At 60.1% G+C, this 27228-nt stretch overlaps 3 protein-coding genes across 16 annotated transcripts; 1 reads left to right on the top strand and 2 right to left on the bottom strand.

Annotated features, from left to right (window-relative positions):
- The first annotated feature begins 555 nt into the window (after positions 1-555).
- Positions 556-8072, top strand: DIPK1B (divergent protein kinase domain 1B). Of its 2 annotated transcripts, XM_081279122.1 has the most exons (6): positions 604-851; positions 3657-3791; positions 6156-6263; positions 6352-6412; positions 6443-6528; positions 6976-8072. In XM_081279122.1, exons 1-6 carry the CDS (start codon positions 789-791, stop codon positions 7783-7785), a joined length of 1263 nt encoding a protein of 420 aa, XP_081135248.1. In that variant the 5' UTR covers positions 604-788; the 3' UTR covers positions 7786-8072. The 2 variants fall into 2 exon arrangements, with proteins under 2 accessions (XP_081135247.1, XP_081135248.1); XM_081279121.1 differs by having other exon boundaries at positions 556-851; positions 6352-6528.
- A 533-nt stretch (positions 8073-8605) lies between these two features.
- Positions 8606-19616, bottom strand: LCN10 (lipocalin 10). Of its 11 annotated transcripts, none has more exons than XM_081280119.1 (12): positions 18610-19616; positions 17886-18025; positions 17712-17782; positions 17322-17429; positions 16528-16626; positions 16279-16400; positions 14878-16034; positions 14575-14781; positions 11398-13770; positions 10933-10983; positions 9587-9663; positions 8606-8839 (listed from the first exon to the last, which is right to left on the bottom strand). In XM_081280119.1, exons 1-6 carry the CDS (start codon positions 18715-18717, stop codon positions 16372-16374), a joined length of 555 nt encoding a protein of 184 aa, XP_081136245.1. In that variant the 5' UTR covers positions 18718-19616; the 3' UTR covers positions 8606-8839; positions 9587-9663; positions 10933-10983; positions 11398-13770; positions 14575-14781; positions 14878-16034; positions 16279-16371. The 11 variants fall into 11 exon arrangements, with proteins under 11 accessions (XP_081136245.1, XP_081136244.1, XP_081136246.1 ...); XM_081280118.1 differs by having other exon boundaries at positions 14878-15006; positions 15322-16400; positions 18610-19613; XM_081280120.1 differs by having other exon boundaries at positions 11312-13770; positions 14878-16400; positions 18610-19613.
- A 189-nt stretch (positions 19617-19805) lies between these two features.
- Positions 19806-22876, bottom strand: LCN6 (lipocalin 6). Of its 3 annotated transcripts, XM_081280111.1 has the most exons (6): positions 22542-22876; positions 22249-22388; positions 21170-21240; positions 20495-20605; positions 20278-20379; positions 19806-20088 (listed from the first exon to the last, which is right to left on the bottom strand). In XM_081280111.1, exons 1-6 carry the CDS (start codon positions 22683-22685, stop codon positions 20036-20038), a joined length of 621 nt encoding a protein of 206 aa, XP_081136237.1. In that variant the 5' UTR covers positions 22686-22876; the 3' UTR covers positions 19806-20035. The 3 variants fall into 3 exon arrangements, with proteins under 3 accessions (XP_081136237.1, XP_081136235.1, XP_081136236.1); XM_081280109.1 differs by having other exon boundaries at positions 19806-20379; XM_081280110.1 differs by having other exon boundaries at positions 19806-20379; positions 22565-22876.
- Positions 22877-27228: the final 4352 nt, after the last annotated feature.

Genomic DNA, 27228 nt, shown 5'->3' with positions numbered 1-27228 from the left:
AAAAGTGAGATGTGCGTGTCTTGGGCCACGCACCAGTACTCAGAAAGGACTGACTCATGTGCACGTCGCCGAGACCCCGAGGCTGAGCGCTGCCATTCCACAACGCGGGGTCCAGAGACTGCAGTGCTGCCAGGGGCTGGGCGGGCGACTGCGGTAGGAGATGCTCAGTACCAGGAAGCGGCGGGGGCCGCACAGCCGCGTCTGCAAACAGCTTGCGCGTAAAAACGGAGACTTTGACCGAATGTGGAGCAATTCTTTAACACCAGGGGAAACGCGCAAGCGCTGCCCACCGCCTGGGCGGGTCCTCTGCGCGGCACCTGTCCACCACACCCCACCCTGTGCTCTCTCGCCGGTGGTCGGGCCGGCCAGACCGCGGACCAGCCGGCAGGGCGGCCGGGGAGCCAGAGGCCGGAGGCAGGGCGTGTGCCGCCCCCGCCCCCGCCCCCCTTCGCGCGCCCCTCCGTCCCCTCCCCCGCGCTTCCCGCCCCTCCCCACCTCCTTCCCCAGCGCGCCCTCTCCACGCGCGCCCCTTCCCCGGCCCGGCCCCCGCGCGCCCCCTCCGCGCGCGCTCCGCCCCTGCCTCCTCCCGCCCGCGTCCCGCCCCCGCCCAGCCTCCCTCTGGCGCGCGCCGCGGTCGGCCGTCAGGAAGGCGCGCACCCTCGCCTTTAACGCGGGCCGGGGGCGCGCGGCCCGAATGGCGAGCGAGCGGCGGCCGTGGCGGGCCGGGCCGGGCCGGGGCTGAGGCCGAGCCGAGCCGCGGGGCTGCGCAGCCCCGGCCGGCGCCCATCATGAGGCGGCTGCGGCGCCTGACGCACCTGGTGCTCCTCTGCCCCTTCTCCAAGGGCCTGCAGGTAAGCGGCCGGCCTGGCCGCGGGAGCGCGGCGTCCAGCCTCGTGGGCCGCGCGCGGGGACGGCGGGGACCGGGCTGGGGGAGGGGCTTGGCGAGGACGGGCAGAGGAGGGGCGCGGGGAGAGGGGCAGGGGCGCCGCGGGTGCTCCCCAGGCCTAGGGCCGCGAGTCCTTCCCTTTTTTCACCACTTAAAAAATACGATTTGTTTTTCTCTGTAGCAGACTTGGATACATAGGGACGCCCCAGAAAGGACGTCCCTATTCCCGCTAGGCCAGGGCCCGGGTCCTGACCCCCTGTGACCTTGGACAAGTCACCATTCCCTCCAGAGCCCGGCTCCTGTGTTCAGGAGAGGCCCAGGCTGCTGGGCATTCCGCTGCTGGGACCCTCTCCCCTTCTGCTTTGGGAAGATCTGGGTCAGGTCCTGTCCATCTCAAATCATCTGGGCCCCGCTTCTGGCCACCAGCCCCCATCCCACCTCTAGTTCCCCAGCGCCTGGGTCAGGAATCGTCCCTGGTGAGACCTTACATATCTTCTGCTTCCAGGGCAGCTCTGGGTCAGGGCTGGGGGGCCTTGCCAGGTTTTGCCCTTGGCCCTATTGCCTTAGGAGTGTGGTGGGGGCTGAGCAGTCTAAGGACTGTCTGCTAAGCCAGGAGGTGGGGTGTGCACTGCCCCATCCTGAGGGACCGGGTCGGCTCCCAGGGTCAAGAGAGGGCTTTGGTCAAAGCTGGGTTGGTCTGGCTCAAGGGGAGAACCCTGATCTGACCCCATCCTGCCATTCCATAGTTGGACATGCACAGAGCCTCAGTTTCCCCTCCTGTGGAACACCCCTCTGGGTTGGTGGTGAGGAGCCGCTGGCACATGATTTAGACTTGCCAGGCTGGGGTCATTGTGCTGTTACTGTCCCTGCAGTGACCCTTTCTACTCTCCAAGTGGCCCCACAAGGAGCTGGACCTTCCTGCCCCTGCAAAGCTCTGGCCCAGTTCTGCAGGGTGGGGGTGTCCTTCATACTCAAGCTTGCCCCTCCCCAACCCCAGGAGCCTGGGTGGGCTGGGGAGCAGCTGCTTGGGGTTCATGGAGGAGTGAGACCTTCTCTGCACCTGGGATTTGCAGGAGGTTCAGGATGACCCTGGGAAGGAGCCCACATAGGAACTAGCTAGGTGAGGATGGCCCCTGGAGGGACCCTCTGAGCAAAGGCCTGGAGCCCTGGTGGAGTTGGGCTAGGGTGGGGTGGGCTTGGTGGGCAGGCTGTTGGTACTCTGTCAGTTTGTCCAACTTGGGTCTGCCCTTGCGTTTTGCACTGGCCAGGGCCTATCCCCCTCTGACTGTTCCCCTAGGGCCCAGCCCATTTAGAGACCGCTGTATTCAGCCCTGCTGGGACTGATTACCCAGCCGGAAGTCCTCCGACCTTGTCCAGCGTCAGCAGCACACACACATACACACACCGTTTCTCTGCTTTCCTGTTTTCTGTTATGGACAGACCTGACGGAAACAGACACAGGGCCTGAGTAGAACAGGCTGCCGAGGCCCAACCTGGTTAAGGACCAGCTGAGTGGCATCTGCTCTGCCCAGGCCCCAGGCCCTGCTGCTTTCCACTGACTACTGAGGCTCTGCATGCTCAGCGGCCCCAGGGTCTGTCTGCTGCAGGTCCTTCAGTGTGTGGATGCCAGGGAAGGAGGGGCGCCCACCTCCCCTGGAAGAACCATAGAAACCATCCAGCTGCCCTGCTGGGCCCTGTTCTCAGAGGATCTGGTGGCCCTGGATCATGGGCCAGCCTGGAGCTAACCAGAGGGCCTTGGCGGCCAGGGGAGGTGCTCTGTGCCAGCAGGGGCCTCCTTAGAGGTGGCTGATCTCTAAGCCTGGCCCTCCTGCCCTCCTTGCCTGGGCCAGGCTCTATGGCTGATCCCTTGCATGGGACAAGCTGCCTGGTAATCCAGCATCCCCCACAAGGGCTATGATTTGCCAGGTTGGCAGGGGTTGGGGGCAAGGGAGGTGACATCCAGCTGTCCCAGGTTGTCACCCTTGGAAATCTTGCTTGAGCCTGGTGGGAGCCAGTGCCCAAGAACCCTGACGAGGAGCTCTGGGCCCCCCATACCCTGTGCTCGGACCTGTCAGTTGGGGAATCATAGTTCCCAGGCCCACCCTGAGGGATCAGGGCTGCCTCCCTGCTTTTTAAAATCTGTGGTAAATACCCATGGCATGAAGTGTGCCACCTCGACCGTTTCCAAGAGAGCACTGTTCACCTTGCAGCAGGCCTCAGACCTCCCTGCTTGAGGCCGAGGGGTCCCATGTGACAGGCCACTCATTGCTTGTCCATCGTCCTTTCTGGACACGTGGGCTGTTGTGCTGAGTCTGTGACCTCCCAGGTGCGGCTGGGTCATGTCCTGGGGTCCCGTCCTCCAGTCCCAGTTCTCCCGCTGGCCCTGACTTTCCCCAGTGTGCCCTGAGGTGGGTGAACAACCCCTGCCCGGCAGGGGCAGTCACCAGACCACCGTGTGGAGGTGAAAATGTCATGAGATGAGAGAAGACAGGAGGGGGTTTCTAAGAGGTCTCTTTATTCAGCAAAAACTGATTTACTGCCCACAAGGGGCCCCAGCTGAAGACCCTGGTGTGCCCAACATGGGGGTTGCTGAGGGAGCAGCTGGGAACACCTGGTGGGGGCGCTGATCGGTGGTTCCTGAAGCTGCAGGGTGGGTATGGGCCTGGGTGATGGGTCTGGAGGCCAGGAAAGGGCTGAAAGGGTCCAGACTTTCCAGTTTGGGCCCCTGCAGGGCCTGGGTGGGGCACTTCCTCACTCTGCCTCCCTGCAGGGCCGGCTGCCAGGCCTCAGGGTCAAGTATGTCTTGCTGGTCTGGCTGGGCATCTTCGCGGGCAGCTGGATGGTGTACCTGCACTACTCGTCCTACTCCGAGCTCTGCCGCGGCCACGTCTGCCAGGTGGTGATCGTAAGTGTCAGCCAGGCGGGGACCTCACTGTTGGCCAGGGCGTGGGCCACTTGGAGACCTGGCAGGAGGCTGTTATCTGAGGCAGGCTCTGCTGGGGGCCAGAGGAGGGAGTGGGGAGATGTCATTAGGCTGCCACAGGTAGGTCTGGTGACCAGAGCAGTCAGCCAGGATGGACTGAGGGGTGGGCATCTTAGCAGGGAGCGGGCTGCAGGTGAGCTACATGCACAGGAGCGTGAGCAGGATGAGCCAGCATGTCTGCACACCTCTGGTGCATGGTTGGCAAGGGGAGATGTCCCCAAGGCGGAGCCTTGCTTCTCTGAAGCCTGTCCCAATGTGGCCACCTTGCCACACCTTCCAGGGAGGCTGTCTCCCTCCATGACGCCTCCAACCCAGGTGAAGTACAGGGGAGGTACCTGAGACCTGAGAGCCCCAACCCAACCTGGTGCTAGGTTGCCAGCAGGCTCTTCCCTGACCCTAATCTAACCCGGTTGTTGTGTGCTGAGGGCAGAGCGGCCTCTGGGTCTGTAGCTCTGTGGGGTTCTGGACTTGCACTAGTGCTGATGGGGGCCGTCAGGCCAGACCCCTGGGAAGGGCCTGCCCACGGGGTGGTGGAATGGGGGCGTCTGGCATCCCCGTTCCCTCTCCCCCGCTGGTTAGGAGCTGTCACTTCATGCTGCCACAGGGGCAGGCTCACAGGACTGAACCCGCTGCTCTGGGTCGGCCCAGCTCTTCTCCTCCACCCTTGGACTGCTGCCTTCAGCCCCTCCCTCCTGCCCTCCCTCCAGCCTGGCTCCAGCAAGCCCCGGGCTCCATGGCAACCAGTGATGTACATCCAGGAATTCACCCCACACTGCAACAGCCAGCACCCGCCCTGGGCTTTGAGGAGCTGCTAGGTCTGTCCAGCCTGGGGGTGGGGCCTCCCTGGGCCACTGGCTACCGCAGGGCCTGGCAAGGGCCCAGGCCAGCAGGAAAGACAGGGTGGGGAGTCATGGTGGGGCTCCAGGGTGCTGTTTTCTGGGCTGATAGTGGCCTGTGGCTCTGAGGATGACCATCAGTTGGAGCAGAGAGGGGCTGAGCGTGTCCCCCCCAGACAGGGTTGCCATGGAGTAGCATGAGCCTTGCTCTGTGCTGCACCTGGGGCAGGACAGTGAAGCCAGGTCCTCACGCATCAGCCCACAGGGAGGGCTCCTAGGATGGAAAGAGACCTGGACCAGGAGGAAATGGACAGCTGCTTCTGATGCTGGGAGCCTCACCTGGTTCTTCCAGGAATGGGTTGATAACGGTTTGAAGTGTCAGGGCCAGGCAAAGTGGTCACACCTGTCATCCCAGCAATTGAGGAGGCTGGGGCAGGAGGATTGCAAGTTTGAGGCCAGCCTCAGCAACTTAGCAAGAGCCTGTCTCAAAATAACTAACAGAAAATTAAAAAGGGCTGGGGTGAGGGCTGGGGTTGTGGCTTGGTGGTAGAGCGCTCACTTAGCATGTGTGGGGCCCTGGGTTCGATCCTCAGCACCACATAAAAATGAATAAAGGTATAAAAATATTTTTAAAGCGGGATGGGGTGTAGCTCAGTGGTATTCCCCAGCATGAATAGTTACCTAGTTTTTTTTTCTTTTTTTTTTTTAAAGAGAGAGAGAATTTTAATATTTATTTTTTAGTTTTTGGCAGACACAACATCTTTGTTTGTATGTGGTGCTGAGGATCGAACCCGGGCCGCACGCACGCCAGGCGAGCGCGCTACCGCTTGAGCCACATCCCCAGCCCCAATAGTTACCTAGTTTTAAGGAGTTAAAGGAAGCAGCAGCAAAGTCTGAGGTGAGGGAGGATGTCGGGCTGTCTGGCATCTTGGAGTGGGCTGCTGGGCCTGAAGATCTAGATGTCCAGTGTCTAGCAGCAGCGTCACTATTTCCCTGTCACGGGAATCAGGACAGTGGGGACTAGACAGGTCAGAGGGTGACTGCTCGCAGCAGAAGGCCCACTGCAGCAGCCTGCGCGTGCCCTGGGACTTGTGCTGCCTCTGGGAGGAACTGGCAGGTTTCAAACTGCAGTGTGTGCAAGGCCCTGTCAGCCGGCGGGTGCCAGCCCACCATGTGGCCAGGGACCCGTGCAGGCCAGTAGGCGAGCAGAGCCTGGGCTCAGAGTGGGCAGGGGAGCAGGTGGTGGAGGACCTACTCTGAGAACAGCACTTTGGCTTAAGAGGGGACACAGGAATCCTGGGGCAGACTGGCAGTTGTGATGAGGTCCCTCCCTGCCGTGGACCCCTGCAGGAGTGGGCATGGCTGGGCCTTGGGCCCATGGGGAGTCAGTGAGGGTGGGGGCTACCACCCTCCCTGCACCCCAGGCCACACCTGGCACCTTCCTCCTCAGTGTGACCAGTACCACAAGGGCATCATCTCGGGCTCCATCTGCCGGGACCTGTGTGAGCTGCACAAGGTGGAGTGGAGGACCTGTCTGTCCTCGGCCCCAGGCCAGCAGGTGCTCCTATGGGAAGGCTGGGTGGGCTGAGCCACCCCCGTGGCAGTGGGAGGGGCCTCTGCATGGAAGTTGCTGTGGCCTCATCCAGGTGTACAGCGGACTCTGGCAGGACAAGGAGGTGACCATCAAGTGTGGCATTGAGGAGGCCCTCAACTCCAATGCCAGGTCTGAGGCGGCCCCCCGGCGGGAGCTGGTGCTGTTTGACAAGCCCACCCGGGGCACCTCCATCAAGGAGTTCCGAGAGATGACCCTCAGCTTCCTCAAGGTCAGTGGGCTCTCCTGGTGGCCACTGGGCCGCATGCTGTGGCATCCACACCTGCCATGTCTGCAAAGCCTGGAGAGGCCTAAGTGGACCCTGTGGCAGACCCCATTCCCCACCCCTGGGCAGGAGGCAGGCTGGAGAAGGGGCCTTTCCAGTGCAAGTGGTAAGGGCTCAGGAAGTGGAGGACAGCGTGTCCTGTGTGGCAGGAGCAGGTCAGGTGTGAAGTGACTCCATTCAGCACAGCGCCCACTGCTACAAGGGGCAGCCCTGAGGGACCTCCCCCCACAGACTCATATGGGCAGCCCGCCTGTCAGGTGCCACTGCATCCCCCGGTCAGAGGACCAGCCAGAGCCTGCGTTCTGCCAGCCTGCATGAGTCCTGCATGAGGCTGTGGTCCCAACCCCAGCTCTGGGTGATGTGGTCTCCCTTCCTTTTGGTCCCCAATGCCAGGCGAACCTGGGAGACCTGCCGTCCCTGCCAGCCCTAGTGGGCCAGGTCCTCCTCATGGCTGATTTCAACAAAGACAGCAGGGTGTCCCTGGCGGAGGCCAAATCCGTGTGGGCCCTGCTGCAGCGCAACGAGTTCCTGCTGCTGCTGTCCCTGCAGGAGAAGGAGCACGCCTCGCGCCTGCTGGGCTGCTGTGGGGACCTCTACCTCACTGAGGGTGCCCCCCGCGGCTCCTGGCCGGCTGCACTGCCGCCCCTATTGCGCCCACTGCTGCCCCCTGCGCTACACAGGGCCCTGCAGCAGTGGTTCGGGCCTGCGTGGCCCTGGCGTGCCAAGATCGCCATCGGCCTGCTCGAGTTTGTGGAAGACCTCTTCCACGGCTCCTACGGGACCTTCTACATGTGTGAGACCACGCTGGCCAACGTTGGCCACACTGCCACCTACGACTTCAAGATGGCCGACCTGCAGCAAGTGGCGCCTGAGGCCGCTGTTCGCCGCTTCCTGCAGGGCCGCCACTGCGAGCAGAGTGCCGACTGCACCTACGGGCGCGACTGCAGGGCCCCCTGCGACCGGCTCATGAGGCAGTGCAAGGGCGACCTCATCCAGCCCAACCTGGCCAAGGTGTGCGAGCTGCTGCGGGACTACCTGCTGCCTGGCGCGCCAGCTGACCTCCGGGAGGAGCTGGGCAAGCAGCTACGCACCTGCACCACACTGAGCGGGCTGGCCAGTCAGGTGGAGGCCCACCACTCACTGGTGCTCAGCCACCTCAAGACCCTGCTCTGGAAGAAGATCTCCAACACCAAGTACTCCTGACGCTGAGGCCTGGCCACTGCCCCCGGCCCTCCGCAGCACCTTGCACCCAGGCCACAGCTCCTGGAGCTGGCAGCACTTAGCTCTCCAGGGGTCCCAGCAGGAAGCACTCCTGGATGCCCCACTGCAAAACTGTCCCCCCCTCCCCCAGGGTTCTGGGCTCTCTGGGTCCCAGAAACCCAGACAGAACATCTCTGCTCCAGCAGTAAAGGCCAGAGCTGAGGAGCACAGGAGGGCCTTGGCCTGAGGTCCAGGAGGCTTTCTGCTCTGAATAAACGGCTCTTATGTGATGCCTGGCTGTGTGGAGTCAGGCTCCCACCAGTGCTACTCAGGGGAGGACTGGGGAGCCAGTTCCCCAGGCTGACCCCCACTCCCCAGTGGTGGTGGGAGCAGCCCTTGAATCAAAGTGTCTGTTCTAGAGCTCTTGCTGAACCTGCCTCAACACTCCTAGGGCATGGCCACAGGCCTATAAGCAAACCCAGGGTTTGCCTGCTAGGCAATACCACCAGCCCCAGGTCACCTTTGGTTCTAGCACTAGTTGGCAGCCTGAGAAGGGTGTTCAGTGAGGAAGGAGGTAGGGGAAGTAGGCACTAGGCAGGGGCAATGTTGACAAGAACCTTAATTCCCACCCCTGGCAGCCACAGTAGTCCAGGAATTTAAAAACTTCAGAATGACAGAGGTTGTTGTCTATGCCTTGAACCAGGTCCCCATTACCAGGTGTGCTCAGCAACTGTCACAGGGATCTGCACAGGAAGGGTCCTAGCAGGGACCCATACCCTTTCCCCAAGGGGTCCCTGCTCAGACAAAGACTCCTCAAGCAAAGCACATGAAGCAAATCTTTTAATGCACTTTAACACTTTTGGCTTAAAACTTCAGTTATTGTTCCAGGTGAAATTCTGAAACTTCAGCCATAAGTCCTTATGTTCTTGGTGTTAACACTTGAACCTCGCTCTGTGAGCAGAAGTTAACTAGTCCCAGCAAGTCCCCAGGAAAGAGGAGATGGGCGATGGCACTACACAGGCCAAGCCAGGCCACGTCCTTCTTGGCCTCTCTGGATCTGAAAAATGAAATGGTGGGGGTCAGACCAGGTTTGCCAGGGAATCCAGTCTTGAGTCTGTCTGAAATTTATATACTCTACCACTGTGCCACACCCCAGCCCTCTTTATTATTTTGGGACAGGGTCTCACTAAGTTGCCAGAGTAGCCTGGAACTGTGATCTTCTAGCCTCAACATGGATTGAGGACACAGCAGTTCCCACTAGTTCTGTGGTTCTTGGTCCTTTCCAAGGAAGGAAGCCAGGAAGATCCTTCCCTTCCTCATCCCACTGTGCCAGAAGTCAGATTCCCTAATCCTCATACCCTGCCCCACTTTACAAGTGAAGAAACTAAAAACCAAAATCCAGGGGCTGGGGGTGTAGCTCAGTGGTAGAGTGCTGGTCTAGCACACAAGGCTTGGCGTCGTTCCTCAGCACTGCAAAAACCACCAAGTTTAGCATCCTGTTCAGGGTTCTCGGCAACAACCAGACCAGTGTGCAGTGGCTGCTGCCAGGGCCTATGATGCCACCCTTTGGGGCAAACCAGGTACCCAGCGCCACCTAACTGCAGTTCTAAGAAATGTCAGGCTATAAACCATTCTTAGTGCTCACTGGTTTCTGAACACTGAGCGTAGAAATAGCCACTTGCTCTTTGCCCTGATGTCATAGGTACAGCAGAATGGCCCCACCTGTGGTGCTGGCAGGTCCAGGACAGCACCTTCAGGGCAGCTTCTCACACCTCCAGAGGGGCCAGCCTGTCCTTCCTCTTACCTCAAAGGGGCTGCAGAAACTGGCTGGTTGTCCTGGCCAGTGATCACACCAACGAGTAGGTTCAGTCACCTTCCTTCCTGCATTGAGTAACAAAACGTAAGAGGACAGCACTCCCCCAGCCGAGGGGATGGCTGCAGTTGGTACTGAACCCTGTGTGGATTGTCCCTGAACACTTGGCTGGGAGACTCACCTCTGCACATTATCATCTACTTGGGAGCCATTAAGTACAACTTAAGGGCCACTTCAACACTACACTGCCACAGTGACAGTTCAGACATTCCATCAAGCTACTATGACTGACAGATGTAGATGGCATACAGACTAGAGGTGCTGGGCAAGGACAAGTCATGCCTAGGGCAGGTGACTAGGCTTTAGCCTGTTCCTCAGTGGAAAGCAGTTTAAACTTGAAGAATCGGTTACTCCTGGGGACTTGGTATTCAAGCTGTGGTTGACCAGAGGTAATGGGAAACTCTTGCATAAAGCTGGCTACTTCACTTATCACTGTTGACCAAGCCAAACGTCAGGAGCCCTCCCTGTCCCTGACAAGATGGTTAGTGAGGACTGGCTATCTACCAAGTGCTGCACTTAATTCTTCCTATAACTAGCCTACCCCCCACAGCCAAAGATCACTCGCACCCAACTTGACTCTCTTCAGAGCTGCAGGAACCTGGAGACTTCTGCACCTACACACCACCCTCTCCCAGGGCCCTCAGATCCCAAGTGCACAAAACAGGAGCAGGGGAGAGGGTAGCCCAGCCCGGCTCTGGGATTCAAAGCTGCTCCCTCACGTGTGTGACAGATTGCTGGCCCATGAAGCCATCTGCCAGGTTTCAACCTGCACCTGTTTCCACAGGAGTCTCTGTACAAGCCAGTGAATCAAGGAGATGGCAGAGGTGGTCCCAAGTACCAACACTCTGGTGGCCCTAAAACCATCCCAAGCACCTCAGACTGTTAGGTGTTGTTATTCCACCACTCTAGAAATTTTGTGGTAGGCAGCACTCATTTCCAAGGACCTTGAGAAGGTCGCCACATTTTACGGCTTTCAAGAACTGATCTAATGGACAGCCCCTGGCAGGATGGGCCAGCTCTACCTCCTGCTGTGGAGGGCTGGCCTCACACTCAGGCTGCAAGAGGCCGTGTCCAGTGTCAGGCTATTAATCATTCAAACGTTCACGGGTGAGAACACTGAGCGTAGACATAGCCTCTCTTCTCTCCGCCACCTACTGACGCAAGTGCGACACAGCAGCCACACTGCAACGCCTCTAGGGGCGGTGCTCCCAGCGTCCCCTCCCTTAGGAGGGCCACATCTAACAGACGACGCTTGCAGGGAACCTAAGTCAACTTACCCAAGGTCCTGCATCTCCTTGCGGGCGCTCAGCTTCGGGCGGGCAAACTCCCTAAGTCAAAAAAGGCCGCGCGTTAAACGGGTCTTGGCGAGGCCAGGACGGGCTGCGCAGGGGCTCGCGGCCGCACCCGGTCCCCAAACAGAAAGGAGAGCGGTAGGGTAAGGCTCCGGGCCACCAGGGCGTCCTGCGGACCCGTCCTCCCGCTTCCCCGGAGTAGGAGCTGAGCTCTAGCACATCGGCGCCGCAGGGGCCGGGCAGCACTGGCCGCCACCCGCCAGCCTCGCCGCGCGGGATCGCGCGGAACCCCGCCCCGCCCCGACGGCCTTGGCTCGCTGCAGGCTGGTTACGCCGAGAACCTGGGTTTGGGCAGTGTCCTTGCCTTCGGAGCTTGGCGGGGCCTACGCGGGCGCACAGCAGCGGCCCTCTGGTGTCCCTTCGCCTAGAGAGGAGACAGGGGTCCCATACCTGGCACCGAGACGGCCGCGCCTGGGAGGCCCCGCTGGCGCTCGGCACGGTGTGCCACCGCGCCCGCGTCGGGAACGCCCAGGCATCCCGGCCACGCCACAGCCATCTGGCCGCCCCACCGCCCGCCGCAGAGAGGACGAGTGGGCCCGCACCGCGTCCTTTATACCGGGACCTACGGCGGCCCGCGAGGGACATCCCCAGCCGGCGCCGCAGCGCCCTCTAGCGTCGCGCCGCGCCTCGCTCCCGGTAGTACCGCTCCCGCCTCCCGCCTCCCGCCTCCCGCCTCCCAGCCCTGGGCAAGGCCTGGCGCTGGTGTTCCCGGATCCCAGGCCGTGCGGAGGCTTCCTACGGAAAACTCTGCTCGTGTCCACTTGTGACGGGGGTCCACTCGACTGCAGTGGCCTTTTTTTTTTCGTACTAGGGATTCAACCCAGGGGCACTTTACCCTGGAGCCACATCCAGGGCCTCTCTGAGTTGCTTCAGGCCTCCCAAAGTGGCCGAGGCTGGTCCTGAACGGGCCATCCTTCTGCTCAGCCTTCTGAGCTGCTGGGATTACAGGCGTCCGTCGCGCGCCCAGCCTGCAGGGCTTATTTTAAAACCGACATTTTTTCCTCTTTTGTTTTCTTGTCCCCCTCCAGCGCTCCCTCACAGCCTGGGAAATAAGACTGACATGCTCCACGCCCCAGGCCACTCTCTGTCCTTCACTGACCACAAGAATAAAGAAACGCCAGCCTGGGAACCGGGCAGGGCTCTCTCAGGACCCCTGATGGACAGTAATTCATTTCTCCTGATAAAATGTGGATCCCAGCCCTAGCCTTCCTCTCTTTAAAGCTCCACCCTTCCCTTGCAGGGACAATCACAGCCATTGGGACAGGGGTCCCACCGGTGAGTCCTCTGCTGGTAAATCAATAAAACCCTTTCCTTGAAACCTTATCCTCGTGGCTGGATTGGCAGGGGGACGGGGCCTGAGCTTTCGGGTCAGGCTGGGATCACACTGGGATTCTCCGGTGCTCTCTGACTGGCCAGCCTGCCAGGGACACGGTGTTGGCAGTTGGCTTTCTGCTTCTCGTGGAGGCTGCTGAGGCAGTGGGGAAGGCCCCACTGTGAGTTCATCAGTCTCTGAGCGCTGGGGCCAGGTACCAGGCTCTTTGTGCCTCTGGCAGGTGTGCTGGCCTGCCACCAGCCCCTGCTGCTCTAGGGGCAGAGCCAGGAGCCAAGCGGTACATTCAGATCCACTCCACTAGGGGCTCATCCTTCTGTGTCGGACACTCGTATGCATCCGCTGCCTAATGAGTGCTGAGGCTGGTGAGACCTGAGTGCACCTTGGTGAGCACCCCTGTGCCCTGGTGGGGCAGGCCTGCCAAGCTTTCTGTCTGTTCCAAATCATGAATCTTCACAGTCATGGGGGGAAGGAGGTGCCCCATGTCCACTGCTCAGAGGGGAATGGAGGCCCCAGGGTTAAGAAGGGTGCCCTGGTCACGTGGTTGGCAGTGTTGAAGCTGAGATGGGGATGAGGGCTCTGGAGCAGGGACCATCAGGTGAGGACACCAAGAACAAAGGTGCCAAGCTGGGCCACTCACTCCATCCATCATCATGAACTGGCCCGCCACCAGGCTGAAGGGAGTGCCAGAGTGAGGCTTCCCACTCGGCCCAGGGCGGAGAAGACCATCGGGGCTCTGATGCCAGAGGTGGCATGGGAGCGGAAAGGCACTACAGCCAGTCAAAGTCACAGGTGGCAAAACTCTTACAACAGGACCCACCTGTGCATGCACCTCTTCAAAGACAGCTGGTGCTCAGGGTGTGCCTCGCAGGAGAGCCCAAGAGGTAGGGACAGGCCTCACTGGTGCTCCAGCCAATGACAAGCCTTGAGGTGCTGCAGCCTGTCCCCAGCTGCCTCTGCAGAACCCTAAAGGAGGGTTCTTGTCTCTACAGGTTTGCAGTGTGGCTTTTGACAAACAGAGAGGGCCTAGAGAAGAGTCACAGGAGACCCACAGTTTTTAAGGAAATTGTATTGGCAGATATATCACCAGCTGGGACCAGGAGCACAGAGCCATGGAGGACATCCCTTGAGGCTGAATAAGAGCTGCTCATGCCGTTCACTGGATCTTGGAACGCACCAGCGGCTCCCTTGGGGCCCCCAGCATCCCTCCTTTCCACAGGGCACCCACAGTGACTGGCCCAGGCCTGCCCCACGTTGGAGGTTGGGTACATGCTGTGGATGGAGGTGTTATAGCCTGGATCGTGGCTTCCAAAAGCACATGCTCAGCCCTCACACCAGCACCTCAGAATGTGACTGAAGACAGGGACTTTACAGAGTTCATGAAGGTAAAAAGGAGGTCCTCAGGGTGGGCTCTGATCCAGTGTGACAGGTCCCTATAAGAGGAGATCAAGCCAGGCACCGTGGCCACGCCTGTCATCCCAGTGACTTGGGAGGCTGAGGCAGGAGGACCACAAGTTTGAGGCCACCTTCAGCAACTTAGCCAGACCTTATCTCAAAAAAGCAAGGGTGTTCTAGGGTGCTGAAACAGGGCACTGACCCTCTGTCACCAGGAAGCCTGAATAACCCCCTGGCTTCACTTACTCTCAGTGAACTTAGAGGTCACTGACTTGGAGGCCACTGGCTGGGCAGTGCTTTATTAGGCCCCACTGGCTTTGCTGTGCAGGTTAGGATGATGGCAGTGGCCTAGGGGACTCTTCAGTCAGTGAAAACACTGACTCTTCACTTGGGCCCACAAGTGGCATCCCTGACTCCAAATTGTGTCTGTCCCCATTGGCTTAACCTTGGGGCAAAGTCCACTCAGATCTACACGTAGGCAGGTTGGTTATCTGAGAAGTGTCTGTCCAAGACCATAACATGGCGTGGGTCTCTCCCCTTAAGGCCAAAGACTCCAGCCCATGAGAGTGGGAAGAGGAGATGCCCCTGGGGGTCTGCACCTGTTTCCAGGAGAGATATGACCGTCCCTCCCCTCTCCCAGCCCGTCACGCGTGAGCTCAGCCACTCATGGACCAAGTGTCTGTGTCTTTCCATGGAGGCAGAACTTCCTGAGTAACAGTGAGTTCACGTGCTACCCCACTTCCATCCGCGGCAGTTCTCTGAGTGCTCATGAGCCCGGCAGTTGCGGGTTCTTTTACTCTAACCATAACCGCTCATCTCTGTAATACTCAAGTCACACTTACACATGGCGGGATTTCTAAGTTGCAGAAAGGCTGAGCAAGGATAAGGTGGCCACAGGGTTTCTGGAGGTGGCACTGAGTGAGGGCAGAGGGCAGGTGCAGAGTAGGCTGAAGAGCTTGTTCAGGGTGCAGAGCTGCCGGAGCACAGGACTGACTCTAGGCCAGGGTCCTGAAGGCAGATGCTTTCAAAGCCAGGGAGATGGAGCTGAGCTGGGGGACAGGGACAGGGAGCTGGAGATTTTCCAGTTAATGTCGTGGCGTATTCAGACTGGCTGGCTGATGATGGGTTGGTGCGTGCCACCCTACCCAGTCTCAGGGTGCACCTCGTTCAGTGGGTCTTGGGCGAGGGGGTTGCTGTGTTTGGTCTGGTGTGTTTGATGAGCGCAGGGGCCTGGTTTTTCTTTAGCGTGGTGGTGGGCAGACGGTGGCTGTTGACTTGAAAAAAGGTGGAGTCATTCTACCTCCACACTTAACTCAAAATGGAGCTGCTCTTGGAAAACTAGTGCTGTATAAAGTGGAGTCCTGGGAGGCCAGGCGCAGCTGTGCTGTGGAGCGCGAGTCCCTGGGAGCAGGGTGCAGCCTGCCCTCCATACTTCATTCCTGTCCTGCGCCCATCCCTCTCCCTCATGGCCCCTGCCCATGTCTGTAGCCCCTCCAGCCCCTGGAGTTGAAAACTGATTTGGGAGCAGAGCTCCCTCTTCTCCACGCTCTGTCCACTGGATAAAGCCCTTCTTCCTTCCCCACACTCACCTTTCAGACAGTTTCTTCCCGTGGGATGAGCCCCAGACTCCTCAGTGGCACGCCACCCAAATCTAATAAGCTCACGCAGAGGGGTGTGTTTCTACAGACGTGTGGGTGTGACTCTCCACCCCAAAGTAAGTTGGGACCCAACGCCCACGCTGTTTCCTAAGTGGGAAGCGCACTGAGGCAGCTCCCTCTCCACGCAAGGCGGGTGGGAACACACGCCGCTCCCAGCTCAGCCCCCATCTCCCACTCAGTGCACATGGGCCAGCCCCCACCCTGTGCCCTTTGGGGCCAGAACAAGGCCCTTACAAGGCCTCGAGGGGCTGCAGGTTCTGGCCGTCAATGCCAGCTCCCTGTGGCCACTGTCCCCCCTGCATCTGTGCCCCCGCTGCCCTCCACTGACCTCCTGGAGAGGCCATCCCCCCACTCAGGTCAGTGGTGCTCCCTGGCCCGCCCTCCACCCACCGTCCCCTGGCCCAGCAAGTGTCCCTTCCCCGCCCCACCCTCCCTGAGGGCTATTGCTCACACTTGCCGCTCCTGGAGTGATTCTCAGGGTGTGCAGCGGCACGCTCAGGTGATGGCGGGACTGACAGCTGCCTCTCTGGACAGGCCATCAGCTCTACAGCTGTTGTGCTCCCAGCCCTGTGCCTGGGCCTAGTCCAGTGCCTGGCCCGAGGCCCAGGAGGGGCTTGGGACACTGCTGGATCGCCAGCGGCTTCCTGAGAGGATGTCAGCAGTCAAGGAACCCAGCCATGGCACAGAGAAGGCAGGCGACGAGGCTTCCCAGGACCAGTCTGCGCTCTATTGCACAGCAGACGGGCACCAGCACCATGCCCAGGACACAGGCACAGGCCCCACTTGTCACCTCCCTCCCAGGTGGCATGTGACCCCCTCTCCTGCAGTCACTCTGCAGTCAGAGCTGGGTTCCACACTGCTGCAGTCTGGGGTCACCTATCAACAAACCACTGAACCTGAAGAACTCTCATTTCATCCGGAACAACATGCCCAGGGCCTGGGAGAACCACAGTCGAAGGCAACAAGCAGGGTGGCCGGCTCTCAGGGCAGGAGGGTGTGTGCGCAGGACGCTGTGGGGGAGGGAAGAGGCTGAGAGAGGGCTGCTGGGGGACATTCCTGCCCCGGTCAGCTCATGGGCCCAGTGGACCAGTGTCCCCTGGGGTGGCAGGGCCGAGAGCGGAGCCCAGAGGACCTCACCATCTTTGGGGAGGATGGTGGCCTCCTCGGTGAGCTTCAGGACGGCACAGGTGTCCAGGAATTCCCTCAGACTCAGGAAGCTGGAGATGTTCTGTCTTCCTGTGGCCAGGGGGAGTCACAGAGCAGGGGCCGTCGCTGTCCTATGTCTGCACCTGGACCCTGCCCCACCCCGTCAGTCTGCCCTGTCCCCTGTTTTCAAGGCAGGAGAGCTGGGGCTGGGGTCACCACTGGAGGTGGGCTCTTGGGGAGTCCCTTCTGCCTCGGGATCCTGACACGCCCACCTGAATGTGGCCACCGAGACAGGACCCCTCCCCCGTCTCCAACGCCGCCTGCTCAGTGCCCACGCTGTGTCTGGTAGTGGGTTCAGGCCTATTACCCCAGCTTCAGCCACCTCCACACCCCCACCCAGTACAGACCCTGCCTCACCCCCGCCCCATCACACCCAGTCACCCCACCCTGCCCCTCTCTCCCCAGGCCTTGTAACCTGCACCCACCCCAAATCCCAGCACCGTCCTGGGAGGCCTCTGCTTCCCTGTGAGGGTCTCCCACTCACCCCCACTGCAGCCACTTCCAGGCCCTGCACACCATGGTCTCCTTCACTGCCCGGGCTCCTACCACCCACCCTGACCAAACGCCCTCCTTGCCAGCTGCTCACCTGCCAGCCTCCCCTCCCAAGTCTTGCCTCCTGTCAGCTGGCACCGCCAGCCATGAGCAGCCCTCGCCCTCCACTACCCTCTGCTCTGACTCCCGGGTGCAGCCCACGGCCCTAGGGGCTCCAGCAGGGCCCCACGTACCAAAGAGCATCACGTTCTTGTAGTTGCGCTCGGCACGCCCCAGGCGGAGGTACACCAGGCCGTAGCTGTAGTCAGTGGACAGCACGTGGAAGCCCTTCACCCCCTTCACTGCGAGAGAAGCCCAAGGCCCACTGATACGGTCCATACCGCCCACAGCTGGACATCTGGCCTGCCGTCTGGCCCGGGACCCTGCCTCCCAGGCCAGGCTGCCCAGAGGAATGCAGTGAGCTCTGGACCCAAGCCCTCTGACTGCCCCGTCTCCCAGGTATCCTACCGAAGCCTCTGACAGCCCTGTCCTGGGGTCCTGCCTGCCCTGCCCACCATACACTCTGGGCACAGGGCCGCTGCCGGGACCTGGCCCAGTTTCCCGCGCCCCTGTGTCCTACGAACAGGTATTCCTGAACACCGGCTTCTTCTTGTCTTTCCTCAGGATCAGCTCCTGGGACTGGCAGCCCTGGGACCTGAGGTCAAGAAGGTGCAGGCTCAGGGCCAGGGCCCTTCCTGCCTCTGGTTGCCACGCCCCCCAAGGTCATCTGGTCTGGTCCCACCACCCTGCCCACTCACCTGCTGAAGGCGACGACCACCCTCAGGTGGCCTCCTCGGTGCACCTTCACCACAGACGCCCCCAGCTTCCTCTTGTCTGGGGCCGGCACGAAGCCCTGGGCATTAGTGGCCACCGCAAGAATGTACCAGAACCCTGAGAACTGGGGGGGCCAGTATTGGAGCTGCCACCTGGCACTGCCCCCACCCCAGGCTCCCAGCCAGAGAACTGACTGGACAAACCACCCTTTCCGAGAGCTTCACAGGGCCTGCTCCTCTCAGCAGGCACAGCTCCGGGCTGGCCAGTCAGGGTCAGGTGGCACAGGGCCAGGCTGCGGGCACTGGCAGCTCAGAGCTTCCCCTGCCCACCTCAGAGGTGGGCTTCTTCCTGCCGTGGTGTCCTGGGGCCCTGGGCCACTCAGCCCCTCCCCTGCATCCTGGCCAGAGGTCTCCCTGTTACAGATCCCTGTGGCCCACCCGCTGCCCCGGGGTCCAACCAGGGATGCTGTAGCTCCCACCAGAGCCTCCCACCCAGCTGGTCTCCTCTCTCCAGCACATGCCCTCCAGCACCCCCCAGGGTCTCCCTGCTGCCTTGCCCTCAGGCCCCTTGGCCAAGATCCTCTTGGGACCCTGGGGCGGAGGGCTGCAGTGGGAGAGGTCAGGTGGGCCTGGCAGGAGCCTGTGCCCTGCTCTGCTGCTGCCCCTGCCCACTGTGTCCTGGCATGGGCACCAGTAGACAGTGACTCACCTTGCCCCAGTTGAGGGCGTTGGACTCCTTAGGGAAATTTTTCTGGGGCTGGGACCCCACATCCAGGGTCAGCGCCACCAGCAGCACTAGCACCAGCCCAGGCCTCATCCTCACTTGCCCTCAGCCCGAGAGCCTGGTCACTGCATGTAAATGTCCCTGACTGCCACGCCCCACCATGGGCATCTGACCACCCCAGCACCTTGAGCCAGGCGGGCAGGACAAGGGTGGGAGGTGGGCAGCTGTGGCTTTGGGCTCTGCCCCTCCTCCTGTCACAGGGCCTGCCCAGCACTGGGCCCTCACATAGCCAAGTCGACTGCTATGGACACCGCTGTTCTGGGAGGTCCCCAGAGAAGATGCCATCACGTTCCCACAGGCTACACCAAGGTCCCTTATGCCTTCACCATATGGCCTGGGGCTGCCACAGGTTCCCTGGGTACCTCTACAGCCCTGGACCATCTGGCCTGGCATGGGGCACCCTGGTCCTCTCATCCTGGACCCCCAGGTGTGAAGCAAAGGGCCAGGGCCTCATGGACTGTGCCTGGGACAGGTGTGCACTCTGGATGTGACACGGTGGCCTCTAGGAACACGATTTGGAAGCCACGTTTTTGAGGTCACAGTGCTTGAGCAGGTACTGTCGGGCAGGCTGGGAGGGACACACACACCCATGAGTGCATGTGCTGGAAGCAGGTGCACACATGTAGGCAGGTACACGTGTGTGTGCACACACATGTGCATGTCCAGCCTTAAGAGTTGAGGTCCCCCGTGTGCACTCACCTCATCTCAGTGTGAGTGATGTTCAGCCTCACCTGTTCAGCCCAGCTGTCCCCACACCCTGAACCCAGGAGGCCCTCAGGCTCAGGCCCTCCTGGTCACTGGCCCCTGACCCAGCAGCAGCCAGAGCACAGGAAGCCAAGCTCAGAGCCCCTCAGTTCCTCCTGCCCTGCTGCAGTCCTGGGGACGTCAGCACCCACCTCCAAGTCACACCCTGCCTGCTTTGCGTCCGGCAGACCAACCCAGAAGCTGTGTCCCAGGGAACTCTGCTGAGCAACACTGCAGCATCAAGTCCTCTTGACCAGAGCCAAGTGTGGCCTCTCGTGGTGCCCCACCTTCCTGGGTTGATCTGTCCAATTCCTCCACCTGCCAGGCGTGGACGCTGTCTGGCCCAGTCAGACGCACTAGGGGAGTTTGCTTGTGGAATCCTTTATTTGCTGGGGCGAGAGCCTTGGGCAGCAGCCAGCCCACACTACCACCTGGCTGCCGAGAGGACAGAGGTGCGTGCTCCACAGGAACACGTGGGCACTGCCACTTACTGGAAACAGGATGAGCACTGGGCCCAGCTGGCCAGCGGTGGGCCACCCTCAGCCTCCTCCCTGCAGCAGAGTCATGGCCAGCAGGCTTGGGTGACAGTTCTCCCAGCCCCAGGAGGCTACAGCCCCCCCAGCTGGTGGCTCACCTGGAGGATCCTGCGTGCACAGGTGACTGGAAGGTAAGGCGGGGCCAGCTGTGAGGAGACCCCCAGTGCCTGGCCCTGTCCCCAACCATCCCGCAGGCCTGACTGGGTGGGAACTCCAGGAAGTCCCCGACGGGCAGAAAGCAGGACGTGGCCCCCAGTGTGATCTGTGGGCATCGGGCCTGCCTGACCTCCCCTGGCCACTTGAGGACACTCACAGTCCTTCTGCAGCTGGGCCTGCTGCTGGGATAGGAAGCCCAGGCTCCTGCTCCATTTGGTGAAGAGCCGCAGGGCCTCCTGGCTGGCCATCTCCATCCGGCCTGGGGGACAGGGACAGCCCCTGGGCCTCGGGGAGGGCCAGCTGTAGGATGCCCCAGCACAGAGGCCTCGGGCAGAGGGGTTGACTCCTGTGCCCCCCACTCAGGCGCCACTCACTGTACAGCTCCAGCGTGTTGAAGGCCTCCTCCTCGACCTCCATCTGGGTCAGGACAATGGCGTAGTCTCTGAAGTTGGTGCCCAGCACCCGGTACTGCAGCACACCCAGGGCTAGGAGGCAAATGGGCCCCCAGGTGGGCACAGGCCCCTGTGCCAACAGGGCAGCCATGGGGACAGAGGGCAGATTGAGGGCAAGACCCAGCAGACCACAGGAGAAGTCCACAGGCTGGTGCCAGCAGGAAGTGGCCAAAATGACGTACTGATGCACAGCTGGGCAGCTGAGGGTCTTGCCCAGTGCATCCTCAGGAGCCTGAGGAGAACCTGGGCCGCCCCATCTGGCCTGTTTCGAGGGAGGTGGCCAGCCACTGTGCAGGCACCCGGCTCTCTGCACCCAGGGAGGAGCCCCAGGGTCCTGGGCTGAGATGCCCCACAGGTGTCGGGCATGAGGGGCAGGGAATGTGAGGGCCACATGCTTTGTCTTGGGGTGAGAGTCTTCTCACCCCGAGGACTGGCACCAAGTTCCCAACCAAGGCAGGTCCTTCAGCTGCCCGTGAAGAGCTGTACCAAGACCTCTGGAGCCATCCTGCCAGCCCCGGCCCTGCCCACTGGCCTGCTGTCCTCCAGCGGGCTCCAGGCAAGCACTGCCCGATGAGGGCCCTGCAGCATCCTACTCACCGGGATTCTCAAACACCCATCGGGAGCTCTGCCTGAACAGCTCCATTGCATTCTGGGTGCACCCCTCCAGCCTAGAAAGGAAAGACCCGTGGGAAGAGACAGGCTCTCCTTGTTCCTGCTTGGTCAGCCGGCCGGGAGGCCGAAGAGACGGGTCTCCCTGATGCCCCAGTTGCCAGGAAACCCTGCTGTGAGGAGACAGGCTATCAGGTAAGTGCCAGCCACTCCCTGTCACCTGCCCCGAGACCCAGGTCCACATGGAGCAAGCAAGGGCACCCGCCGGGTCGGTCTGTGGTAGGGGCAGAGACTTGACGTGGAACAGTGCCAGTCCCCAGAGGAGCAGACCACGCAGGGCCGCAAGCCACTGCTCAGGTCCACTGGGAACAAAAAGAAAACCCCAGAGGGAAGACACAGCAAGTTCTAGACCTTGAGATAATGAGGCAACCAAAGCTGAATGACTAAAACATCAGGGTTTGGGCCACTCAATAGATGAAAGGAACAGGATAGGAAGTTCAGAAATAAAGCAAGACACACAGGGGCGGATGCCTGTGACCAGCGTCGCGCCTCCTGTGAGACCAGAGAGTGGGAAGGGGCTCCCCAGGAGGACATGGCCCCCAGGGCCCTCGGGGGGAGATAAAACCTTCCTCAACAGCGTGGACATGAGCCACTGGGGAGCGGTATGCAGCTGATGTTTACCACGCTCCCTCATATTTAAGGATCCCTACAAACAGTAAGAAACACCCGAGAGGAGCATGTGCAAGGCATCTGAACAAATGGATCCCTGGAAGCAGGAGGAGCTTGCTGACGAGGGCTGGCGAGCCCACGGCTCCCACGTCAGGAAAAGGCACACTGAAGCCAACACAAGGCCCGTTTTGGCCCACAGATGGCAAAGAACTCTGAGAAAGTAAAAGGCTGAGTCGGGTATCCGTGCAGGGAGCCTGCTGTCCCCAGCATCGCCACTCAGGGACACAGAGCAACTCCATGTCCAGAGGAAGCGGCCTGTGGGAGCTGTGGGTGGAGGCTCGTGTGCGGAGGGCCTGCAGGGGCCTGCGTGGGGCCGGTGCAGTGCGCTGCCCACTTACCCATGCCGGGTGGACAGCACCTTCAGGTTGTTTTCTGGGGTGAGAGTCACCATGACGCCTTCTACGTACTTTGTGTTCTTCTCCACCATGAAGCCCTTCTCGTGGGAGGCCACAGCAAGGAGGTACCAGGGCCCAAGAAGCTGCATGAGGGGCAGTCAGCTGAGAGGCCCTGGTTCTCCTTCCCCAGGGGTGTCCAGCCCTGCCTAGCCCCACCACTCATGCCTGCCTAGGCTGGCTCTGGGGACCCAGAAGCTGTGTGACCTCAGAGGAGGGTCCTGGGCCCTAGGACAGACCTGCTGTTGGAGAGGGCTGGTACCTGCTTGGGGTTCAGTCTTCCCAGCCACACCAGCTGGGTGCTGGGCATGAAGACCAACACCAGCAGAGCGCCCAGCTGCAGCACCCTCATCCTCTCCAGGCCCAAGCACACCACTCACCATGGGAGGATGTGCTGCCCTCCTGCTGGGAAGCTCTTATATGGCTCTGAGTGCCAGGATGTGGGTGGCCACTGACCACGGGGCACCATCCTGGCCACTATTCTTGCAAAGTAGCAACATTACCCAAAGGGTGGCAGGGTGGCCTGTGTGCCCACCCTGGACCTGCAGCATGGCCGAGAGGGCGCAGGGGTGTGTGCAGGGCCTGCTCTAGGCCACTGCAGAGCCTGCTCTCCTGCCTCCTTCTCCACAGAGGTTTCCAGGATGAGCCTCCTAAACCTTCCCAGGATCTGCACTCTCCTGGGGTGAGTCTGGGCAGACTCAGATGCTGCTCTGCAGGGCCAGACCTGATGGGGCTGAGGTCAAGTTCAAGGGCAGTGCAGACTGGTCAAGAACAAGTAGTTCTTCTAGAAACCACAGGTTTGGATATCTTCTGTTTCCATCATAAAAAATACAAGAATTCCTAAAAGTCTTTTTAAAAGTGCTCCTACCTGCTTCTGACCGTGGGCCCTCTGCTCAGCCAGCCGTGGCCTCCCCCAACCCAGCCCTCTGGACCCCCGCCAGCCCTACCTGTTCCCTTCACCCCACCACCTGGGCCTGTTCTCTACAGCCAGCTCCCACCCTGCCACCTCTCCTCCCAAGACCCTGTCTGCATGTCCCCAAGGTCCTCAAGAGCTGCCTGCCACCTGGGCTTCCCACCGCTGCATCACTGTGCCATCAGAGCCTCCTGTCCTGCAGCTGTGGGCAGAAGCACTTGCAGAGTCTGAATGCACAGCCCAGGGCAGGTGGCTGGGAGCCCTTCAGCCACCCAAGGCCTTAACCTTGCTCACCCTGGGATCGTCATCCATTCACTCATCAGGGAGAGTTACTGAGCCTTCTGAACAGCAGCAAGACCATGGGTGCCGAGGGCCCATCCCAGAGCAAACCGAAGCTCTGGTCCACCTTCCTATGAGATGGCAAAACCAGACCCAGATGTAGAATGAGCCCAACCGATGCCTGGGGAAGGGTCAGCTCTCCTCCCCTCCTTCAGGAAATCCAATTAACCAAGCTCCCTGCGTTTGGGATTGCAAACAACATCTCCAGGAGTCTCACAGCTTCCCTTGTGTGTGTGTGTGTGTGTGTGTGTGTGCTGCTAGGGATTGAACCAGGGCCACCAGAGTGTATGCAAGGCCGGCACTCTACCAACTGAGCTGTGTCCCCAGCCCTCTGCTTCCCTTTTGAAATGTAAACACCCCTGTGCAGGCTTTCAAGGCTAGAGATTGAACAATGTCTGTGAAAAGAGACTTTCTTTTTAATATTTACTTTTTAGTTGTAGTTGGACTCTATACCTGTATTTTATTTATTTATTTTCATGTGGTACTGAGGGTCGAACCTAGTGCCTTGCACGTGCTAGGTGAGCGCTCTACCATTGAGCCACAACCCCAGCTCCTGAAAAGAGCCTTTCTTTGCATCTGTTTCTGTAAGCATGCTTGATGTTGTATATAACACTCTTCTATAAGCATGGCTTGAAGGTCTGCACTTTGCCTTCTGCCATGTAGATTAGGAATAAAAAAAAAAAAAATACCAAAGATAGGACAGGTCTAAGATGACGCCAAATGATCTATAAATGTGAGAAACTGTGGATCAGGGCTCAGTATTTGGAGTTTGTTCTCTGAGCCCTCTTGAGTGAAGCTTGCCGCCTCTCCGCAAGGAGAGGTCTGTTTCCTGCAACGCCTGCTCATTCTGGCCCTGAGCCAGGCTCCGGAAGCTGGCTTCCCGCAGATGCCACGCGACTGGAGTCCAGAAGGAAGTCAGAGCTACTGTGGGCGATCTGTGAGGGCCTGGGGGCAGTGGGACCCTCCAGCCAGAGCAGTGCTGGAGGCCACAGCCAGGGGCTGCACTGCAAAGCAGAGGGTGGTCTTGGCCTCTGAAGATATCCGTGTGGGGAGGGGTGCGGCATATGGCCAGCAGATGGCCACCAGGCCAGGCTCGTAGGCAGAGAGGTGTGGGAGGCTGGTTCTCAGAAAGCCACCAGACAGTGCCCCTGGGCGCACTGCAGTGGAAGACCCGAGGGAGAAGCCAGACTAGGGACTCAGCTTGTCCACCAGGGGGTTGGCCACTCCCTGCCTTTGGCATGACGCCCAGGCTGAGTCCCAGGCTAGAGGGCTGGAAAGCCTCAGGTGGGAGGGGACAGGGCTACCTGCTCCCCAGGGGCTGCTGCCTATTGAACCTCCACACACAGAAAAGACCACCAACTCCAATTTTAAACCGAATCACAGCAAGCTTGCATTGTGCACACAGAGAGCTGGCCAGCGACTCCCCCACCCTGACCTGGGCCAGAGGTCAGCGCCCCTCAGGGAGGAAAGGTTTCTAGAGCACAAAAAGCCACAAAAGGGGGTGTCTTGAGAGCCTACAGCTAACGGGGTTCTGGCAGACGTAATGCAAGGGCAGATGGCACATTAATGGTTTGCATGGCTTGATATTTCAAGGCAGGGAGTCAATTCAGATCCCAACATCAGAATTCCTGAGGAGCCGCTGAGGTGTCAGAGAGGGTTGTTATCTGGTCGGGGGAGCCAGGCAGGGGTGAGTTCAGAGCAGGAATCTCAGGAATTTACAGTAAAGCAGAAATGAGCTTTTCATGACCTTGTGACAAGGTGGCTCCCAGTCTTTTTTTTTTTTAATTTTTTAATATTTATTTTATTTTATTTTTATTTTTTTAGTTTTCGGCAGACACAACATCTTTGTTGGTATGTGGTGCTGAGGATCGAACCCGGGCCGCACGCCTGCCAGGCGAGCATGCTTCCGCTTGAGCCATATCCCCAGCCCCGGCTCCCAGTCTTAAGATGGGATTAGGCTGGGCTCCTCACTCCCCAGGGGCTGGAGGTGGGTTCCTAGGGCCAGGCACCCGTGGGCTTGGCAGGGCCATGTTTGGCTGTCTCCAAGAGGTCCACAGTCGGAGGCAGGGACAAGAGGTAGGGAGCTGCAGTTAGCAGTCAAGGCCTGGCCAGGGTGGGCCCACTGGCCTGTGGGCTACTGATGGTCTCCTGGACTGTCACAGAAGCACCTCCTTGGCTAGTGACTTGGGTGACAGTCACCCAAGGTGGTCTCCTGGCCTGTCTGTCAAGCCTGTGGTCGGACCATGGCCCAGTTGTGCTAGGGCAGTGGGGACCAGTTGTTGAGAGACACAAAAAGATACCTAGAGACAGTGTGCAAGGCATACAGTTTATAAAACGTGTTTTGGGGAGGTCCAGGAGCCAAGAGCTGGACAAACAGCACCTCCCCTCCATCCCTTATGGAGCCTTGTCCAGGGTCAGACCAGGGCACAGGGCACAAGTGCTCTCACCTCTGCACCATGCCCCTGGCTCCGCACAGCTAGTGCAAGGAGGGACACAGGTCAGCCACAGGGCAGTGGTATCATGAGCTGGCTTAGTTCCTGTGACCAGAATCCCAAGGAACAGCTGTGCCAGGTGCACACAAGAAAGCACTTACCAGGGTGACACCAGGCTGCCGAGGTGCACCAGACGAGGGACAGAGAGCCAGTGTCCTTCACGGTGGGATTTATCTGGACAGAATGTCCAGGCCATTCCAACTTGGCTAGGTCCTTGGGAACAGAAAGGGTCTTTCAGGGACACAGTGTTACACTGTCCTTTCAGGACAGGATGCCATGCCCTGTGGCCACAGCCCTGTGAGCAGCCTCTGCCACCCTCTGGCTCTCACAAGTCCAACCTGCTCTTCCCCCACACTGTGCCCTCCTCAGAGGGTCCTGCCCAGCAGCGCCTCTTTCCCTGAGGTCTGGGGTCTGTAAGGCTCTGGGCTTCGTAATCCCAACCCTTCCTCTGCCCTCCCAGATGGGGGTGGGGGCCGCTGGCCTGTTTCTTCCTTCCACCTTGGTTTCCTGTTTCCAGGGTGCCTTGCAGGGTGCCCCTTCAGGTCCTCTTCAGAGGCACGGGGGAGCAGCCGGGGCAGGTGGAGAGCTGATGCCCAGGTGACCTTTTTGTCCTGGGGGCTCCTCATACACCAATTTTCTAACAAGATGCTAAGTTCAATTTCTCTTTTCTGAACACACCTAAGTGGTCTCCGCCTCCGACAGAAGACCAAGGGGCACAGACTCAGTCGTGATCTCTGCATCCTGACATTAGACCAATCAGCAGAGACTGGGACTCGGGGAAGGGCCAGCTCACCCCACTGCGGGAATGCACCAAGGTTGCTAGGACTGGGATGGTGCTAGGCTTCCCGCCACCTGGCCCATCCTCACTGTCGTGGCCAGCACGTTGTCCTGCGTGCTACAAAATCACTGTGCCTAGAGGACGCTATGAGAGGGGGTGGAGAAGGCTGTCCAGGCCCACCGAGAGAGAGGGAGAGCCACTGCTGTCTGTCCGGTGGTGGACACTGCCAGGTGGAGTATGGGAAGACAGGCGTCCAGACCCAGAGCTGCTCGTCAGGCCCTGGAGGACCCAGGTACTGGAGGACACATTATAGAGACGGTCCCTAGACAAAATGCTGCAGGTGCCACAGGCACCAGGAAGATGGGAGATCCTCCCTTGCTCTCCACAGCCCATTCGTCCTCCCA

The sequence above is a fragment of the Spermophilus citellus genome, assembly GCF_964194105.1.
Source record: "Spermophilus citellus genome assembly, chromosome: 2".
Classification (NCBI taxonomy): Eukaryota; Metazoa; Chordata; class Mammalia; order Rodentia; family Sciuridae; genus Spermophilus; species Spermophilus citellus.
The sequence above is the reverse complement of the archived record's forward strand: the minus strand, read 5'-3'. Positions and strand labels throughout refer to the sequence as shown.

Excerpts from the sequence above, each read along its gene's own strand:
- DIPK1B (XM_081279121.1), top strand. The coding sequence starts at position 789 with ATGAGGCGGCTGCGGCGCCTGACGCACCTGGTGCTCCTCTGCCCCTTC. Across the intron at positions 852-3,656 it reads CCTTCTCCAAGGGCCTGCAG|GGCCGGCTGCCAGGCCTCAG; the intron begins GTAAGCGGCCGG and ends GCCTCCCTGCAG. Across the intron at positions 6,264-6,351 it reads CCTCGGCCCCAGGCCAGCAG|GTGTACAGCGGACTCTGGCA; the intron begins GTGCTCCTATGG and ends GGCCTCATCCAG.
- LCN10 (XM_081280119.1), bottom strand. The coding sequence starts at position 18,717 with ATGAGGCCTGGGCTGGTGCTAGTGCTGCTGGTGGCGCTGACCCTGGAT. Across the intron at positions 18,026-18,609 it reads ACGCCCTCAACTGGGGCAAG|TTCTCAGGGTTCTGGTACAT; the intron begins GTGAGTCACTGT and ends TGGCCCCCCCAG. Across the intron at positions 16,401-16,527 it reads CACCATCCTCCCCAAAGATG|CGTCCTGCGCACACACCCTC; the intron begins GTGAGGTCCTCT and ends CCTCCCCCACAG.
- LCN6 (XM_081280109.1), bottom strand. The coding sequence starts at position 22,685 with ATGGTGAGTGGTGTGCTTGGGCCTGGAGAGGATGAGGGTGCTGCAGCT. Across the intron at positions 21,241-22,248 it reads GTGCTGTCCACCCGGCATGG|GCTGGAGGGGTGCACCCAGA; the intron begins GTAAGTGGGCAG and ends TTTCCTTTCTAG. Across the intron at positions 20,606-21,169 it reads ATGGGTGTTTGAGAATCCCG|CCCTGGGTGTGCTGCAGTAC; the intron begins GTGAGTAGGATG and ends TTTGCCTCCTAG.